This window comes from Pelecanus crispus, chromosome 22 (assembly GCF_030463565.1).
Source record: "Pelecanus crispus isolate bPelCri1 chromosome 22, bPelCri1.pri, whole genome shotgun sequence".
Classification (NCBI taxonomy): domain Eukaryota; kingdom Metazoa; phylum Chordata; class Aves; order Pelecaniformes; family Pelecanidae; genus Pelecanus; species Pelecanus crispus.
The window spans coordinates 3,145,017-3,163,266 of record NC_134664.1 but is presented as its reverse complement, the minus strand read 5'-3'; the positions used below and the strand labels follow the sequence as shown (position 1 = coordinate 3,163,266).

At 53.5% G+C, this 18,250-nt stretch overlaps 3 protein-coding genes across 4 annotated transcripts; all 3 read right to left on the bottom strand.

The window, feature by feature from the left end:
* Positions 1 to 1,971: 1,971 nt before the first annotated feature.
* LOC104038427 (translocon-associated protein subunit beta-like) lies at positions 1,972 to 4,134 on the bottom strand. The gene is given in 5 exon segments (XM_009492787.2): positions 1,972 to 2,370; positions 2,680 to 2,757; positions 2,929 to 3,037; positions 3,339 to 3,437; positions 3,986 to 4,134. Coding segments are annotated over 5 exon segments (834 nt in total).
* Positions 4,135 to 8,088: 3,954 nt separating this feature from the next.
* On the bottom strand, positions 8,089 to 12,153 carry LOC104025589 (cathepsin S). 2 transcript variants are annotated; one of them, XM_075724554.1, is made up of 7 exons: positions 11,955 to 12,153; positions 11,597 to 11,719; positions 10,914 to 11,063; positions 10,616 to 10,840; positions 9,345 to 9,510; positions 9,000 to 9,102; positions 8,089 to 8,512 (listed from the first exon to the last, which is right to left on the bottom strand). In XM_075724554.1, exons 1-7 carry the CDS (start codon positions 12,078 to 12,080, stop codon positions 8,413 to 8,415), a joined length of 993 nt encoding a protein of 330 aa, XP_075580669.1. In that variant the 5' UTR covers positions 12,081 to 12,153; the 3' UTR covers positions 8,089 to 8,412. The 2 variants fall into 2 exon arrangements, with proteins under 2 accessions (XP_075580669.1, XP_075580670.1); XM_075724555.1 differs by lacking the exon at positions 10,914 to 11,063.
* Positions 12,154 to 13,797: 1,644 nt separating this feature from the next.
* LOC104037773 (cathepsin S-like) lies at positions 13,798 to 17,085 on the bottom strand. Its single transcript, XM_075724556.1, has 7 exons — positions 16,960 to 17,085; positions 16,602 to 16,724; positions 16,225 to 16,374; positions 15,924 to 16,148; positions 15,552 to 15,717; positions 15,236 to 15,338; positions 13,798 to 14,141 (listed from the first exon to the last, which is right to left on the bottom strand). The coding sequence occupies exons 1-7, from the start codon at positions 17,083 to 17,085 to the stop codon at positions 14,042 to 14,044; spliced, it is 993 nt and encodes a 330-aa protein (XP_075580671.1). The 3' UTR covers positions 13,798 to 14,041.
* Between the last annotated feature and the right edge of the window lie 1,165 nt (positions 17,086 to 18,250).

Here is an 18,250-nt window from a genome sequence, read left to right as displayed (position 1 = left end):
CGCAGCTTTCGGGCGAGCGGTGCCAGGAGGTGACGCCGACCTGCGGCACCCAGGTCCGGAGCTGGCACAGCTCGCTCGTGCCCTGCCCTGCCGGGAGAGAAACCGCAGCCGCCAGGCTGCAGAACAAGCTCCAAAGTTGTTTTTTTTTTTCCTGAAGCCATCAGGATTTTAATTGGACTGCTATCCCGGGCTCGGGATCAGGGAACAAGCCCTTCCCCAGCTCAAGCACTGGTTTTGGGGCTGCACGGGAGCTCAGCAGCCATTTTGGCTCCTGGTTTTTGAGCACCTCAGGCTCTCTGCAGGCAAGAAGGACCCGAGACACCAAAATGCAAAATGCTATAAATATTTCCAAGGGTTTTCTGGAACCGGCCCCTCTTCACCAGGGTGCCAGGGCACAGGAGGAGCAGGCACGGGCATCCTCAGGGCTCTCGTCCTGGCTAATGCCACGGGGCTGTTTCACAGCTCCAGCTCAGCTCTACCACAACGCACCAGTATCGGACACGTCCGCAACCCGCGTTTCTAGCACGCTTCGAGGCTCAAAGAAGAGCGCTACAATTAAAGATACACCACAGACAACTCCTTTTTACACCGGTCTCCCATCAAAACCTCCCCAGCCGGCCCTCAAAAGCCCAAACCAGAGTGCTGCCAGCAAAAGACGTTCGTTACCTTCACGCTTTTCTGTCGGCAGATCCCGAGGGCGCAGCCGGCGCGGCTGCCAAAACAGGCAGGAACCGTTTTGCAGCCGGAGCAGCCTTACTTCTCAGCCCGGCGAGGAAATCTCTGCTGCCGGGCACATCTGAGCGGACCGCGCCAGTCAGACCTGTTAGCACAAAGCCTCTGCACCCTTCAGAGAGTTCCTCGAGCATCAAACAGCGACCGTCTCCCTAATCCTGCCGGTTGCGACATTCGCCAGGCGAAACAAAGGGTGCAACCGGTGGCAGCGAAGGTTGGAGCGAGGGGGTGAGGAATCCCGGCTTGGAAACATTGTTCTGGTAACAAAGACGCAGTGTTCGCTCCGGCACGGCCCGAGATTTCTATCCACCAACACGAAATTCTCGGCTGCCACCGCCGTGCTGGTGAGCGGGGTCCAATGCGTGCCCAGACGGGGCTGTACCGTGCCACGGGAGCCCGGCTGGAGCCAGCGGCCACCACGGAGCCCTCGCTCAAATCTCGGGGCAGAAATCAACCACTTCTCACCACGCGTGGGTCCCCTGAGCCAAGTTATCGCTGCGCCGCTACCTCCCGCAGAGAAAAACCACAAATCCATGCCCGGCAGGCAGCCACAGCATGATTTATTTATGGCGGCGAAGAGACACCTTATACGAGTGCTTGGGGCCGTCAGGAAAGCCGGTGCGAGGTACCAGCCCCTCGGAAAACAGAGGAGTGAACCTGGCAAAGCGATTTCTGCTCCCCACGTGTTCCCTCTGCTCTCATTCTTCCACTTATTTTCCTGATGGAGTAACGTACTGATTTCTTTTCCTGACTGTATGCCCTTTAGCTACTTTTGGAAGCAGCCAGGTGCCTCCAGGACCTCCTGGTAAAAGAAAAGCAGACTTCTTTTCGTGGTGTTTATTCCAAAGCCTTCAGTTCCTCAACACACCTCAACAGAGCAACCACAAAAAAAAAAAAAAAAAAACCAAAAAACACTAAACAAACAACCCCAAACAATCAGAGACACAGCAATTAACTGCTCACTGAAATAAAATGGGGCTTCCCGTGCCCCACCGAGCAAAGAAGGAGCTCTAACGAGCCTCTGTCGAAAGGTTTGTTACCAGCACGAGGTAGAGCTCCTTCCCCCAGCTGTTTTGGCAAGGTGGGCAGCACCTGGAGGAGAGGGGCCCCCCCAGGATTTCCAAGGTTCGAGAAGACGGCAGCAGGCAGAGGTCCACTGGGCCGGACGGAGTCGGGGAGGCAGCGCAGACGCCAGAAACGCCGCAGAGCTGCACCCCCACAAATAAGCTCGGCTGGGCGTTAACGCGGTCGCGTGTGAGCTGCGCCGGTGCTTATCTGCGACAGAGCAAGTTGTTCTGATGCTCTGCACTGAGTATGCAGACGAGGGGGTCCGGCTGTGGGCTTTTCAGTGTTTTTCTTCTTTTTTTTAAGGGAGAAGGCAAGACACCGCCACCAGCGAGGTGACGGGCCGAAGCGTAGCCCAGGCAGTGCTGTCGTAGGCTGTTGCTGATCCAAACGCACCCGCAGGTCTGGGCGGGTTGATGTTTGCTCTCTCCCGAGCTCTGGGGTGCTGGTGGCATTTGGCTTTGCTCGCTTCTTTTTGCTCTCGGGGGTGTCGTATTTTCTCTTGCTCAAGTCCCACAGCAGCAGCATCTCGATGGAGGGCAGGGTCATCATGCCAAAAGCTGCCCGGTCCAGCTGGAAGGAGAAATTGTTAGAAAGAATTCAGAATGAATCACACACAGCTGAGTTATAACCCTCAGATCTTCTACCCGCAAAGCGTCCGGCCCAAATCACACAGCGCCAGCTCCTTCACAGAGGTAGCTGGGATGGAAACTGCTCTTTCTGTGATATTTTCTCCTGGATAACCAACACAGGTTAACTACAACCCACGTTTGGAGTTTTTCAGGCGACTGTAGCGCAAGCCCAATGCACCACAAACGGGCACCGTGCCGAGTTGCGCGATCGCTGCAGCATCATTTCAATTATTAATTGAAAGATACTCACAAAGCGAGGCGAGAACCTCCTGTCAAACTCGTGCTGAGCCAGGATTCATCCCCGCCCAGGAGCACTCACGAAACCAACCTAAAAAAGAGGAGGAGGAAGAGGGTATTTGCCACTTTTCCTTCCTGCAACAGAGCACGTAGAGTGTGAGAGCACAGGGGCACGCATCATCTCCTAACAAGCTTAAAGTCAGGCAGATCTGATGTCCCACAGGGGCTACAATTGCATGAACAGTCGAATCAAATCACTCACCATCGCCTGTCCGCCCTCCCGTGCCAGGTACGTGATGGCAGCAGAGGTGAAGTTGAAGTAACCGGCTTCAAGAGGCCGCGGAATCACAGTGTGGGGGACGTTACTCGCTCCGAGATCTGAAACTTACGGAAAATAGTTGCGTTTCAAAGGAAGGGAAGTAAGGAGATGGGTAAAGAGAATCAAACCAGGCGGCACAGTCAGCCCCGCCAAGAGATCCCGGTCCTCGGCAGTTACAGGCACCCAAACCCACCCGAGGCAGATCCAGCCGCCCCTCCTTCCCCACAGCACCCTGCCCAGGGGCCGGCAGGCTGCAATCGCAGTGCCGACAACGGAGGACAGCAGAGCTGCAGGAGGTTTAGGGGTAAGAACGAGCGCTGGGAGGAGAGAAATTTCAAAACACGAGAAGATACTGAGCAATCTGGAGCCATTTGACATTGAACATCCCGCAGACAACGCCAAAATCCTCCGAGGGTAAAGAATGATCCGACAGCTCCGTATTTAAGGCAGCAATAAAGTCAACACAGAAAAGGATAGGAGGAGAGTCTCAGATTTGGTGTTTTACTCACTGAGGGACTGAGCCAGAGAGGGACAGCAGTTCCGTACTGACAATTAACAGCTGGAAGAACTGACGTTTGAAACATAAAAAGGCACCGAGACAGGGAGGAAATTCAAGGTGTATTATGAGGAATCTGCAGAAAGAGGAAGGCAAAGCCGACAGAAGCTGAAAAAGTCAGGAAACTGGATGTCAGAAAAGCTCACAAAGCCAAGAAAGAGCATCTGTGTGCACAGGGAGGGGAACATCACAAGATGAAACATGAGGAACTGCACCATGCAGCTAGAGCAGCCCTGGGGCGAAAGCAGGAAATGGTGAAAGCAGGGACAAAGGAATGGGAAGGAAAAGGCAAATCGCAGGGTCGGACCTTCAAGCACCAGTGGTGAGCTCAGACTCAGGGGGAGCAAAGACAACAGCGCAGCACGGAGCCTGGGAACAGTCTCAAACCCTGCAGACAAACACACACGCGAAGATTTGCTCCTGGTGAGTACGAGACAAGGTTACCTGGAGCCAGCGGTGCAGATGATGTCCCACAGAGTCCAGTCCCCCACAGCGTATCCGTTTAATAGCGATTTGAAGGCCAGGAGCCTGGCCCCTTCCTCACAGTGGGCCACGTAGAACAGGGCAAACACAGCGAGAATCAGGAGCTTCATCTAGAAGCAAAAAGAAAATGGAGCAGCACTGATGATTTTACTGCAAAGAGAACGCAAATGGGACAACTACATGAGACAATTCAGGCCTTCACGTGCAGCAGGACACGAAGAGCCGCGTAAGTTGCAGCGATATCGATAAGGGATATCGCAGAGAGGGGAGAAACGGCCCTGGCACCACACAGGTCTGCAGCTGCCCCTCAGATACTCACGTTCGTGCCGGAAAGTGCACAGGTAATGGCACAGCCACGGCTTGGGTTGGCAGACATGGCAGAAGAGAAGATGGCGGCCTCCCTTGTCAAAGCCCCAACGGGTATCTCTCCGATCACCGAAGCGGCACGGTGAAGGACGGCAGCTTCCCACCACTGCCTGTGCCACCTCTGACAAAACAGAGCTGGTTCTTCTCCCCACCAAATTCCCCGTTCTTCTCTTCCCCGTTCTTCTTGGAAAGCGCTAGCTCTTATCCCAGCCAGGCAGGTACTACCAACTCTGCTGGTGGCTTTTTCTCTCCCCAGAACTCCCTCCTTCAGGCCATTGTTTCCCTGAGCCCAGCATCTCCGGAGCTGCCTCACAGAGAGGATGAGGAGACCCCGCTGTCATTATATACACGACTTCTGTGTCATTAGATAGGTGACTTATACACCCGGAGGTGGCAGAGCGCCCGCTCTCTGTGCCAGGGGACCCTTCCCTCCCCTCAGCGTTCCCCGGCCACATGCCAGCGTTTCCGCCCCAGGCCTCTCCTGCCCACCCACGCAGCCCGGAGGGCTCCCCACGAACCCCCCACCTTCACCCGCTGCTGCCTGCAGGAGACCCAGGGCCTGGACACCAGCGCTGCGCCCGGTGCGCCGGCACGCCAGCCCCCCAGGCTCCAGCAGTAGACACTGCCCGGTCCCCACGTTCCCACTAAGCCACCCCCCAGGGACCTCTCTGACCCCTGCAGACCCCCTCCACAAACCTCCTCTAATCCTGACCCCCCCCGGCCCCACACCCCTCACAGCCCTCCCCTGCCCCCCAGACCCCTGACAGCCCTCCCTTCACAGGCGCTGCCCTGCCCACACCCTTCTCTGCCCTCCAGACCACCCCCAGCCCTCCCCTGCCCCACACACCCCCCAGCTCTCCCCTCACAGGCCCTCCCCTGCCCCCCGGCTCTCCACTGACCCACAGGCCACCCACCTCTCCCCTCCACGGGCCCTCCCCTGCCCCACAGACTCTCCAGCTCTCCCCCTCCAGCTCTCCCCTGCCCCACAGACCCCCCCAGGTCTCCCCCTCCAGCTCTCCCCTGCCCCACAGACCCCCCCAGGTCTCCCCTCACAGGCCCTCCCCTGCCCCACAGCTCTCCCCTGCCCCACAGACTCTCCAGCTCTCCCCTGCCCCACAGACGCCCCCCCAGATCTCCCCTCACAGGCCCTTCCCTGCCCCACAGAACCCCCCTCCCCGCCCTATGGACCCCCACAACCCCCCTCACCTCCGTCGCCCGGCGACCACCGAGTGAAGGCAGCGCCACCGGAAGTCCCCGGTGACCGGAAGCGATCCCCGCAGCTGCCCCGCGCGAGGCACGCTGGGAAATGTAGTTCCCGGCGCCCGGCTGGGGCCTCCGCGCATGCGCAGAGCGCGGCACCGCCTTCCCGCCCTGGGCCTTCCCTGAGGGCCAGGAGGGCTTGGCCTGCAGGAGGCCCATCTGCAACCAGTTACATTAAAACAAACATACTGCTTTACCGTGGCCTGCGAGGGGCCCTGCTGCCCTCCGGAGAGCCGTGGCACCTTCGCCAGGCTTTGCTGTGGCCTTCTGAAGGGTTGGGTTTGGGGTGAGGGCTAGGGGGTTTTTTTGAGGGACAAAGGGCAGAGCCTGCAGTGTTTGTGGGGCTGTGAAGGGGCTGATGAGGAAGGGCGAGGGCTGCCAGAAGCTTGTAGTTTTGGCTGCTTTTGCGTGGGAGCCATGGATGGGGGGTCTGTGTCCTTCCTGGGCTCTCTCTTGGGGTGAAGGTTAGGTTTTGGAGAGAGAAAGCAAAGACCTCCAATGTTTGGGGGCTGAGAAAGGGCTGCCAAGGAAAGGTGACAGCTGCAAAAAGCTTTCAGTCGTACCCCTTTTGTGTGGGAGCCATAGCTGGGGGACCGTGTTGGTCCTAGGCTCTGTTTTGGGCTTGGGTTAAATGTTCTAGAGGGGCTGAAGGACCAAAACAGGGGTCCCAGAGAGAATAAAAGGCACAGAGTCCTCTGGGGCACAAGGAAAGCCAGAGAATGACTTGTGAGGGAACTCAAAGGGTCCTAAGGCCGGTACAAAAGAAAGCTTGGGGAGGAAAGGAGGAACTTGAGATGGGGTCTGGGCAGAGAACATCAGTTCTCATAGGGCGAGGGACTGAACAGAGGCGTCCTAATCAGCGCAGAGGACAAAAAGAGTGCTCTGGGATGCAAAGACAGCCCGAGGAGGGACCCACCCAGCACCATCAGTACCCACCCAAACCCCAGGACCTTTCTAGTGCCCCCAATACCTTCCCAGATCCCCACAACCCTAAAAAGTCCCTCAATACCCTCCCAGAGCCCCTAGTAAATCACAGAGCCACCCAGGACACTCCAACTTTCTCCAGCACCCTCAGCAGAGCCCTCCCAGGGCCCCTCAGTATCCTCCAAGACCCTCCCAGAGCCTCCCAGTACCCACCGGAGCCCCCAGGACCCTCCCAATATCCTCCATACACTCCCAGAGCCCTCCCATATCCTCCAAAGCCCCCAAGGACCCTCCAAGTGTCCTCTGTATGCCCTCAGAGCACCCCCAAGCCTCCAGAACACCCCAGAGCTCCCAAAGCCATCCCAGAACCTCCCAGTAACCCCACTGAGCACCCAAGCACACTCTAAAAACTCTTCAGGACCCCCAAGAGCCACTCAAGACCCTCCCAGTGCCACCTATACCCACCCAGAACCCACAAGAACTCTCCCGATGCCCCTGATACCCTCCCAGAGCCCCCCCAGTTTCTATGTTTGTGTTAAGTCAAAATATATTTTTTTTTCCTTTGTTGGATGAGGGTCTTGGCCCATCCGCTCTTTGCTGGTTGATGTTTTTGCTGAAGATACGACGGTATTTGATCCCCTTCCAAGGACAGAGCTGGAGCTGCACGTGCTCAGCGGTCTACAGAGACGTCCGTGCTTGGGAAGGAGACGTCTTCAGTCGATAGGGTTTTAAGAGTGAGCAATGCTTTGGGAAAAGGATTGAAAACCCCAACAATAACCCATCTGGAGAGCTCAAACACAACTGTAGAGGCCAATATGTGACAATGTTGGTAGGTGATGTGAGCATTCTCAAATGTCACCTTGCAGGTGGAGACGTGTTCAATTCCCCCATCTGCCCCAAGGTGGCAGTGGCACCTCAGGCGCCCGGCTAAATATAAAACTGATTCTCTATGTTTTTCACTGAAACAACCCACAAGTCGTTTTTTAAAGCCTATAGTAAATACATTTAAAGAAAAAGCGTTGCTGAGCTTGCAATCTCAACCAAAAGGTTTAAAATGAAAACCTTTTTCCTTCAGAATTGGTTTTACCATCTCTGTTGGAAGCAAGTGCTGTGTACGATGGTGGGTTGTGTTGCGTGGGTGCGATGGAGCTGAAGTGCCGGTGAGAGCATTTATATTTTGATATCATCATCGTGAGAACTTGCGTCAATCAACGTGAAACCACGGATATCAGCTACCTTCTCTCCCCCCACACTTCTGGCAGCGGTGCGATGGTCTGTATCCTCCATTCCCAAATCATAGACGTCGTTTGGAGAGAAACATCATTTGTGGGGAGGTTTCGTGAGAGGTCCTTAGATGGGGGACCACTGCCAGATGAGAAAGTACCAGCTGGAATTCCCTCTGCCACCCATTCCTGCCTCCAGAGACCAAATATAGGATTTTTGGACGGTGAAATTGATCTTTTATTTTTCAAAGAAATTCTGCAATTTCATCAACATCACATGGAGATAAAACCATATCTGCGTCATCGTAGCAGTACTCAGTGCTAAACTGGAGAGAGGAAAAAATAATCTCCGTTACAACTGTAGGTATTGCAATTTTAATCTGGGAAAAAAAACCCCTTTTTTCCCCAAAAAGAAGTCACTAGGTGCCTGTAAGTCATATTCCAAAATCCTCCCACGCAAAGGACTCCCTCCCAGCCTGGAAGACAGGCTGATCTAACAGAATGAATTTGCCCATAGAGCCAGAAAATGATTCTTGAAGTCAGTAGATCCATGCAAGCGCAGCATCAGTGGTTTCACTGAAGCCTCAGGTGTCCCCTCTGAAGCGCAGGGTCCGTCTATATGAGCGGGTAGGAGGCATAACTGGCGATCCCGCAATGGTTCGCGTGGTTTCTTGACATGCGGATATAGCCCTCGTCACCAAAGCGCACACCCCAACTTTTGGGACAGGAAACAAACAAACAGACATGAGAAATATTAAATTCCTTTTTCTGCAAGTGAAGCGGCGGCTTTATCAACATCACAGCATCGCAGTGTTTTCATTAACAGCTTCATGGGATTTCTAATCCTGTATTAAGTTACGACAACACTTACCAACATAAAGGGAACTTAAGGTGGGTGTAAGTGTATTTTAAATGCATTTAAAGTTCCTTCACACTGCTAGGATAACATAAAGGTGCTTTGACATGGCTAAGCATGAATCCTTAGTGAATAGTTTAAGGACTAATACCAACTTTCAACTCCATAACAACCCCCATTGCACAAGCACCCAACTGATCTCCCTCTCATCTGTATAAATATCAGTCGTTATAAAATTGTGAGGATGTCAGTTTGAGCAGTGGGAGGTTACCTAGGAGAAGCCTATCCCTATGGATAGTGAGCATATAGATAACAAGAGTTCAGCGAGATACAGTCACGCCTCTACCTGTTTTTCACAAGCCAGTAATCCTTATCGTTTAGGGTGCCGTAGCCGATCACGAGCACTCCGTGATTCACCTCCTGTTTGCACCGGGGGTCATCATACACACCTGGAAGAAAAGGAGTTTGGAAGCATGTCATCAGACCACAAGACCTCATCTTTTGAGTCGTCAGTGGGACTGAGTTCAACCTTCAGCATAGCCACCAACGTTGAAATCTTAGGTTTTGTCACATCGATGCTTTCATCCAGGAATTAAGCCCCAACTTGTCAAATTCCACCAAATTTCACAAGCTTTATGTGCAGAAAGACACAGAAGACCATGGAGAAGATCTCCGGGGTAAAAGGACATACCTGACCTGTACAAGAAGAAGGTGGGCTGGGTGGCGTCAATGGCAACAGAGACTGGTCCGATGTTGGCTACAGCATCTTTCAGGGCTGCTTCGTCGGCGTATGGGAGCTCAACGTATTTGGAGCAAGTGGCGGCTCGTGTGGAAGCATTGTATTGACATGTGCCATTCTGGTAGGAGCAGGAGGAGTTGAAAAGAGGAGCGTGAAGAATCCACCAGGAACATCTCAAGACTTTCAGGTACGTGTTTTCTATCAGCCCTCTTTTACCCTGTGCTACCCCGTTCTTCGCTTTTCTTTGACCACCATTTTTCTATACACCAGATTACAGAAAAGATGGCTGGAAGGACCTGAAGAGACCGTCTTGTCCATCTCGCTTCCCCACACCAAGAGCAGCCAAACCATTTCAACAGAATTATCTGCCTTTTTTCTAGAAACCTCTGATGACAACACTTCTACCACTTCCCTAGAGAAACTGTCCTTGCTTCCTCGCCCTTCCCATCTGAAGACTCATGTTTAACCTAAATTTCTTCTATTGTAAATTAAGCCCAGGGCTTCTCATTCTCCCTCTGGACACAGAGAACAGATACTTTCGTCTCTGTAGCTGCCCTATGTATGTTTGAAGATTTATATTCCACTTTTCTTTCCTGGACTAAGCTGCTGTTACTTTGACCTGTTTTTAAGACACCAGGTCATTTCAGGGCATCTCTTTGTCTCTGGCCATCTAGACTCTCAGCATTAGGATCTTTATTTTCCTATGGCTCTTTGCTTATGATCTTGCAGCAGTCATACAGCATCTGTTACAGGCAACTTTAAAAAAAAAAAGCAATTGTATGAACGTTGTTCACCAGAAACCTCTGCCCACTGAAATGGTAGAAATATCAATATCCCATTTTTCAACTACAGAAGGTGGAATAATACAGAGAGCTGAGAACAGGACCCAGGACTCCTGTCCCATTTTTCCCTTCTGTGTAGTATGTTGCCTAATCATTTTTGTAGGACAGAAATAAACATATAGGAATTCTGGCTCCCAGTCCAGTCATTCACCTATGAGGGAAAAAAAAAAAAAAAGTCTGAAGGTCCCTTCCCCAGGTCTGAAAGAATGAGCTGCAAAGGCTGAGAGATGACATGAGACTGGCAGAAACCAAGACAGAGGGAAATCAGTGGAAGAGGAGGAGAAAAGTGTCTACACAGGAGAGCAGAACAAATGGCCACGTTGCTTCCATGTTCATGTGTTTTCCTGCAGATTTCATGTGCTGTCTAGGTCTGATGCCTACCTGAGCTGTGTAGGGGTAGGAGTCATCTGAGTCAATCCCTTGGTTGTCAATGATGTACTGGAAAGCTCCGGTCATGAAACCTCCACTGCAGCCTTTGTTCCCGTACATCATGGAGCAGTCAACGAGGTTCTGGGCGCTCAGAGACACCAGCTTCCCCGTCTTCAGCTTCACCTGGGCTTCGAGGGCTCCCACAGCACTGAACGCCCAGCACGACCCACAGGAGCCCTGCAAAAGCCCCAGAGATGCTCAGACCGAGCATGGGACCAAGACACGAAGAGGCGCAGAGAGAGCTTTGCACCTGATTCTTCACATCCGTAACGCATCCTTTCTCCCTCCAGTCCACCGTGTCCGGGACTTTGCTGCCAGGCTGCGGTCGGTACGTGGAGGTCCGGTTTGGCCGAGGAACAACATTCAGCCCGGTTAACAAAGCCGCCACTTCCTTGCTGGTCTGTTGGGAAAAGAAAACACTGGCTCATGATCTCCTACACTGGGTGTGCTGGAGGTGGATTTCCCTTGAACAGTCTGAGGCAGGATTGTGGACTCCTTAGTTTTTTATTTTTTACACTTAATTTCTAGCCGTTCATTGGAAAGGGCAAGAATAAGAAAATACAAAGCTTAACTCCAGCACCAACAATCCCTAGAAGCTGGCATGTTTCATTAAACAACACTACAACCCTGGGACGTTGAAGAGGGATGATTTGCAAACATATATAATGACCAGGACCAGGTCTGCGCACCCCAAATGCTGCGTTAAAAGGGAGTTATTTCCTCACACCAGATTGCCTCATGCCAGTAGGTTGAGCACAGGAATGTCTGAGCAGTTTGTCCACGGCTGCTGGAGTCCACAAGAAGAGGATGGGCTGAGAAGGGTTGTTGGGAGTTTTTCCACCCCCGACCCACTTAACTTCCTTGTTAAATCAACCTCGCAGGTAATCAGGGACAAAGACAAGCCCCTTCTCAGCAGCACGGCTGGCCACCTACCATGTCTGCCAGGTGGTTCATGCCCAGCTCGTAGGAGTGCAGCCCCAGGGAGTGCTCCAGGTTATGCAGCGTCACAAGTCGCAGGTTCCTCTCCCATGTCACACGCCGGTCCCCTTCCTCTTTCTGAAATCAAGCGCAGCCTCATGATGCGTAGCAACAGCCCCCGTAGCCATTTCACTGTATTTTATCCCACAAAAGGTTGTTGGCAGCCCCTGCCAACCCCCCCCTGGGAACCAGCACTGCTTCGAAGCGCTGTCAGCTCTTCTCCCCACTGCGTGACGCAACGGACGGTCATGCTGGAGCAGCACCCACCACGTCAGCACCCCAAGCCACCTCCACCCCCCCAAGATGCCCCTACCTCGTGGCGGTACTCCTTGCCGTAGGTTTTCTTCCAGAGGTGCCAGTGCCAGTCCAGCGCAGGGTCGGGGTGCCCCAATGCCACCGCAAGCGTGGCCAGGAAGGTGGTGGAAGCCAGCAGCTTCATCCCGCTCAGCTGGGACTGGGGAGTCGGAGCGACACAGCACGCACGCTGGGAGCCAAGGGCTCAGAGCTGGAGCCGTGCTTGACCCCTTAGTGACAAATCCGGTTTGGTAAGGGAGGCAGAACGGTGATGACATCCCTGACCTGGACTCCCTGGCATGCCCTTCATGGGGTTTCTACACCGAGTGATGCCAACGGCTCCTGTCCTGCCTGCCCAGACAAGCACCCCGCAGCGGCACTGCCTGCCCTGCTCGCCTGCTGCGTACCCCCAGCCCCTGCGAGATGGGAAGAGAAATCCCATCCAGGACTCAGAAACGTCCCTTGGGGGGCGAAGTCTGCTGGACCCAACCCCTGCCCATGTGGACACGGACACGCAGGGACACATCCAGACACGCGCCTCGTCTCACGGTTCCACCCTGCCCGAGAAAACCTCCCCGAAGGAGGCTTACACATCGCCCAGTCAAGTGGCTGTTTTGACAAACCTGTGTTTTCCAGCACCTTAAAAAGAAAAAAAAATAAAAATAAAATCCTAGTTTCATCCAGCTGATGTCCACCAGCTCCTGAGGATGGGCTACTCTGTGCAATTCAACTACGCAGAGAGGGCTTTAGAGATAAGATGGAGTCAGAGTCAGCATAGAAACATTGTTCCTTCAGTTGTACTTCCTCAAAGCTCAGTCCTCCCAGAGGAGTGTTAAAACACAAAAGCACCCAATGTACCTGAAAAGGCTTCTTCCGGTGGTGGGTACCGATCTTCGGCTCCGCAGCAGCGCACGTGTATGGGACGGGGGGGTGCGGGGGACAAAACCAGTGCGTCCCCACCGCTGGGATGCCCAGGACCTCTGGCACCACGGCAGCTGCTACTCGTCAGACAAATCACGAGTCAGGAAATGAGGAAATACTCTGATTTCATTTTCACTTAGCTGGAAACCAGGCTTCCTGTGCCAGTCACAGGGTTATTTGAAGCAGGACCCTCAACAACCATGAGCAAATGATTGCAGCTGAGAGTTTCCTATTTCCAGCACCCCAAAAATTAACAGCAAAGCTCTCACAGTGGTTTATATGGCTTGTGGGGCCAGCAGGCAGGAGCAGGAGTCACACTTCTCTGATACAATTTTTGCATTTTTGTGATTTGGTGCTGAGCTAAGAGACAGGATGAGGTCAAGCATGGAGTCTTGCTACTGGTTTGAACTGGGTAGATCTGAGCTCCCATCTCACCTCAGCGGTGTACCAACCAGACAAAAGCTAGCTCTTAGAGGGAGGAAAAAAAATTAATTAAGAAAAAAAAAAAATCACATTTATTCACTTTTTGATGGGGTGGCACAGATGGGAAGATGTGGTTTAAATACAGTCACAGGATGGAGCTGAGCTGGCCGGCCTCAGTGATGCACGGACAGCAGGAGGCACATTTAACGCACATTATATTGCAGTCAGGCTGAAAACACAGTCAAGCAAAGCCTCCAGCTGCCTGAAAATCATGCTCCAGCCTCCGGTCAGGGCATCCTCCGGGTTCCCACGAAGGACAGCCAGGCAGGCGGGCACACTTCTCACCAATACAAAGAATCATGGGACCTAAAATGGCCGCAAGAAACCATCTTCTGTGGGAAGAGGAGGAAGCGAAACAGTGTCTCAAGAGCTTTGAAGATGCAGTGAGTCATTTTCTAAAAAGCTGCTGGAGATTGCAAGAGTTAGCAATGACAACAGAGAGCCCTCCACCTAAATAATTGAAATAATTCCCAACAGATTATCCCTTATTAGTGGATAAGTTCCTGGGGAGGGTGAACGCGATGGTCGTACTCGTTGAGATGCTCGAGCAAGCCAACTGCATGGCTCCTAATTTCTGCTGCTTCTCTGTAGAAATGCAACGGGATTCCTCAAGGAGGGGAGGTTGGAGCAGAGCCAGGCAGGCTCGAGATCAGCAGGGCGAGTGGTGGCACCTCAAGAGCTCGTCCTGAAGCCGGGAACCCTCTAGATCTGGGGGTAAGCACCGTAGCTGGCAATCCCGCAGTGATTTCCACGGTTCCTCGCCATCCGGATGTAGCCCTGGTCGCCAAAATGCACGCCCCAGCTTTTGGAAAAAGCAAAAATTAGACAACGGGAGGTAGCTGCCTTCTTCCGTACCACCCCTCACCCTTACTTTTTTCTCTCCCCGCACCTTGTGGGTTTTTGTTTTGTTTTCTTTTGTTTCAGCTCATGCTTCCTCCCCAGCAGCCACAGGAATAGCCAAATTCGCATCTTTTGGCGAAAAAGGCTGAACCTCCTGACCTCTTCCCTGCCAGATTTTGCTGCCACTAAATCTTTGGGTGGGGGCAGAAAAAAATCACTTATTTTCTGTGTGCAAGAGTGAGTCAAAACCACTAGGGAAATACCAGATAAAGGTGAATGAATTAGTTTTGTATATTAAAAATACTTTTTTTTTTTTTAAAAATCCTACCAAGGCCAGAGATGAGAGACAGAGGAGGAAACTGGTGGGTTTTTAGGCCAGCCCTGACATGAGGATAAAGGAGCTTTGTTGACAGAACTGCCCACAGTTGGGGGTTTTTTTGTTGTTGTTTTTAAAAAAAAGATAATGGTTTTCAGTTGCTGAATGTAGCTTTGCTGACATCGCAGGGTTTGGTTTTTTTCCACAGATGTGTCTGTCCGAGCAGGACTGTTTCATTTCAATGCTTTGTTTCTTCTTGTTCTACATTTTAAACAGTGATAAAAAATGTTCACAAATACATTGTAATGCAAGGGGCAGCCTGGCTGCAATGGTCCTTGAGGCTGTGCCTCCAAATTGGCTGAAGGAGGGGGTTTGCCAGCGTGTGCCCAAATCAAACCAGCTCGGTTTCTCTCTCCGAGAAGCACCAGCCCTTTGCGCTGACTCGGCATCCAGGAATGTTGGAAATCCTGGAGTTTCCCGCAGAGCAGAAATCCCATTTTTTGAGCCAGCACTGAGGAGTCAGGCAGGAGTGTTTTGGGTGACGTATGTCAATTCGGGTTTGCAGGGCTTAATCGAGGGCCCTTTACACCTCCTCTGCAATGGAGCTGAGCCCTAAACGTACCTAAGGAAAGCTGACGGGCATCGAAAAGCGCATCACCGGCACGTCTTTGAAACCTTCAGGGTGCCCCTCGGAGCGGAGGCTGAGAGGCAAAGCTGCTCAGTGACTGGGTTTGCTGTACCTGTTTTTCACAAGCCAGTAGTCCTCCCCACCTGAAGAGCCGTAGCCGACGACGAGCACAGCGTGATTCGCCACCTGCGAGCAGTTCGGGTCATAGTAGATACCTGGAAGGCATTTGGAAACAGCCTTTGGAAAACTTGCCCTAAGTCACTGCCCAAATGGGAATTAAATTCACTCTTTGGGAGGCGTCAGTAGTATTTGTCGCCAAGAATGAGGGCAACACAAGCTAAATGCAAATCAAAGCTGAAATAATTTAAGGAAGTTGAGTCATGGAAAGGAAAGCACATCCCTTTCTCGTGATCCCCTGGGAGACCCACCGGTTTTGTACAAGAAGAAGGTGGGCTGACTGGCATCAATGCTGACAGAGATGGGTCCCACGTTGGCGACAGCATCCTTCAGCACCGCTTCGTCGCCGTGCGGCAGCTTGATGTACCTGGAACACGTGGCTGCCCGCGCCGTCAGGTTGTAGCGGCACACACCGTCCTGGCAAGCGAAGGTAAGGGGGAAGATGCGTCAGATCCTGCAGATAGTCCTGCTCTGCGTTATGCGAGTCAGAACCGATGCTCGCGGCATTAAAGACAGACAACTCGATGGTTTTCTGAAGCAGATTTCCTCTGGAAGCAACAGGACTTTTAATTCTTCCATTTTAAGCTGAGCCAATCTAAGCGTTGCCCAGGTCTGATGCCTACCTGAGCCGTGTAGGGGTAGGACGCATCCGAGTCAATCCCATGGTTGTCGATGATGTACTGGAAAGCTTTGTTTTTCCATCCGCCGCCGCAGCCTTTGTTCCCATAGCTCCTGGTGCAGTCAACGAGGTTCTGGGCGCTCAGAGACACCAGCTTCCCCGTCTTCAGCTTCACCTGGGCTTCGAGGGCTCCCACAGCACTGAACGCCCAGCACGACCCACAGGAGCCCTGCAAAAGCCCCAGAGATGCTCAGATGCTGCCCCACGGGATCGAGACATGGGGAGGCACAAAGAGAGCTGCAAACCTGGTTCTTCACATCCGTAACGCATCCTTTCTCCCTCCAGTCCACCGTGTCCGGGACTTTGCTGCCCGGCTGCGGTCGGTACGTGGAGGTCCGGTTTGGCCGAGGATCAACGTTCAGCCCGGTTAACAAAGCCACCACTTCCTCGCTGGTCTGGTGGGAAGGAACACGGAGGCGTTCGTGACGTGCTGAGGTTTACTTCGCACGACAGGGGAGCGGATGCATCCACGCATCCCACCCCACCAAAAGGACCAGGTTTGTCCTTGCAGCCTCCGGGGACTGATGCGTGCGGTTGCGGCATCACCAACACGGCGCGTTTCATCCCCCACGACCAAACGCGTGACTCCATGCTTGAGCCTCGTGACGTGGCTGGCACCTACCATGTCTGCCAGGTGGTTCATGCCCAGCTCGTAGGAGTGCAGCCCCAGGGAGTGCTCCAGGTTATGCAGCGTCACAAGTCGCAGGTTCCTCTCCCATGTCACACGCCGGTCCCCTTCCTCTTTCTGAAATCAAGCGCAGCCTCATGATGCGTAGCAACAGCCCCCGTAGCCATTTCACTGTATTTTATCCCACAAAAGGTTGTTGGCAGCCCCTGCCAACCCCCCCCTGGGAACCAGCACTGCTTCGAAGCGCTGTCAGCTCTTCTCCCCACTGCGTGACGCAACGGACGGTCATGCCGGAGCAGCACCCACCATGTCAGCACCCCAAGCCACCTCCACCCCCCCAAGATGCCCCTACCTCGTGGCGGTACTCCTTGCTGTAGGTTTTCTTCCAGAGGTGCCAGTGCCAGTCCAGCGCAGGGTCGGGATGCCCCAATGCCACCGCAAGCGTGGCCAGGAAGGTGGTGGAAGCCAGCAGCTTCATCCCGCTCAGCTGGGACTGGGGAGGCAGTGCCAGACCTGAACCTGGGGGTTTTACTTCCCCACCAATTCCCACCCCCCACCCCCCTCCACCCCCTTCGTGCCTTTTCCCTTGGCACGGAGCTGTCTCCGGTCGCACGGCGATGCTCCGCGGCCCCAGCGCAACCATGACACAGGGCCAGGCCCTTCCCGCGCACACACCTGCAGTGCCACCCCCCGCCAAGAAAGTCTCCTCTAAGGAAGCTTCGCGCATCCCCAGATATTTCCTCTGCCAACTTTCTGCCTCCATCGCTGTGGCAGCTCTCAAGGAAAAGGAGCGGTCGAGGGTGAACGCACCAAGGAAGTAGAGGTGAACTCTGTCCCCCCAGGTGAGTGCCAAGGAACCATTTCTGTGTGTTCTCCAGCCAAAAAAAAAAAAATCACCCCAGGGAGGTGTCTCACCTGCCTGCCCAGCCGCAGTGCAGCTTTCCACGGAGCCCAGCTCGGCCTCCGGACGGGGGCGAGGGGCTGGGGCAGCACGGGGGTGCGAGGAGGTCTCTCCGCTCGCGACCGCCGGGAGCCAGTGAAGGAGGAAGTGCTCCGATATCACTTTCTTTTCACAGCAGTTCTGGTTTCAAACAACCCTGAGGGCGCACCCTGGCAGGCCTCGATAAATTAACCAACATCCCCCGTCCTCTCCATCACCCGGCCAGGCCCTTCGCCACTCCCGTCTTGGTGCACGGGTGTGAGCAGGAAAAAGAAACTTACGGTGCAAGTGGGAAAAAGAAATGCATTCTCAAGTGTCTACACTTTTTTTTGGCATGAATTTTTAAAGCGAGTATCACCATCCCTGGTTAGGGCTCGTCCTGAGCTTTACCACCATCATTTTTCCATTTGTTTCATTAAAAGGAGCACTTGGGTTTGGGTTTTTGGGGCGATACGGGGGGTTTTGGCTGCAAAACACCACCCAGCCCTGGCACAGACGTTTACCGCGAAGCCACGGCGCTGCAGCCTGCACCAGCCGTTTATTCATTGCTCTGCTTTCTTTCCCCTCCTTTTCCCTCCCCGCGCCACACTTCTTCAACCTCTTTCAGGGATCCTACACAAGCAGCCGGGATTTTGCAAAAAGACCCCAGCAGCATCTTCTCTCCCCGCTTCGCCCCGGAGTCAGCCGTGTTTTACCGTCGGCT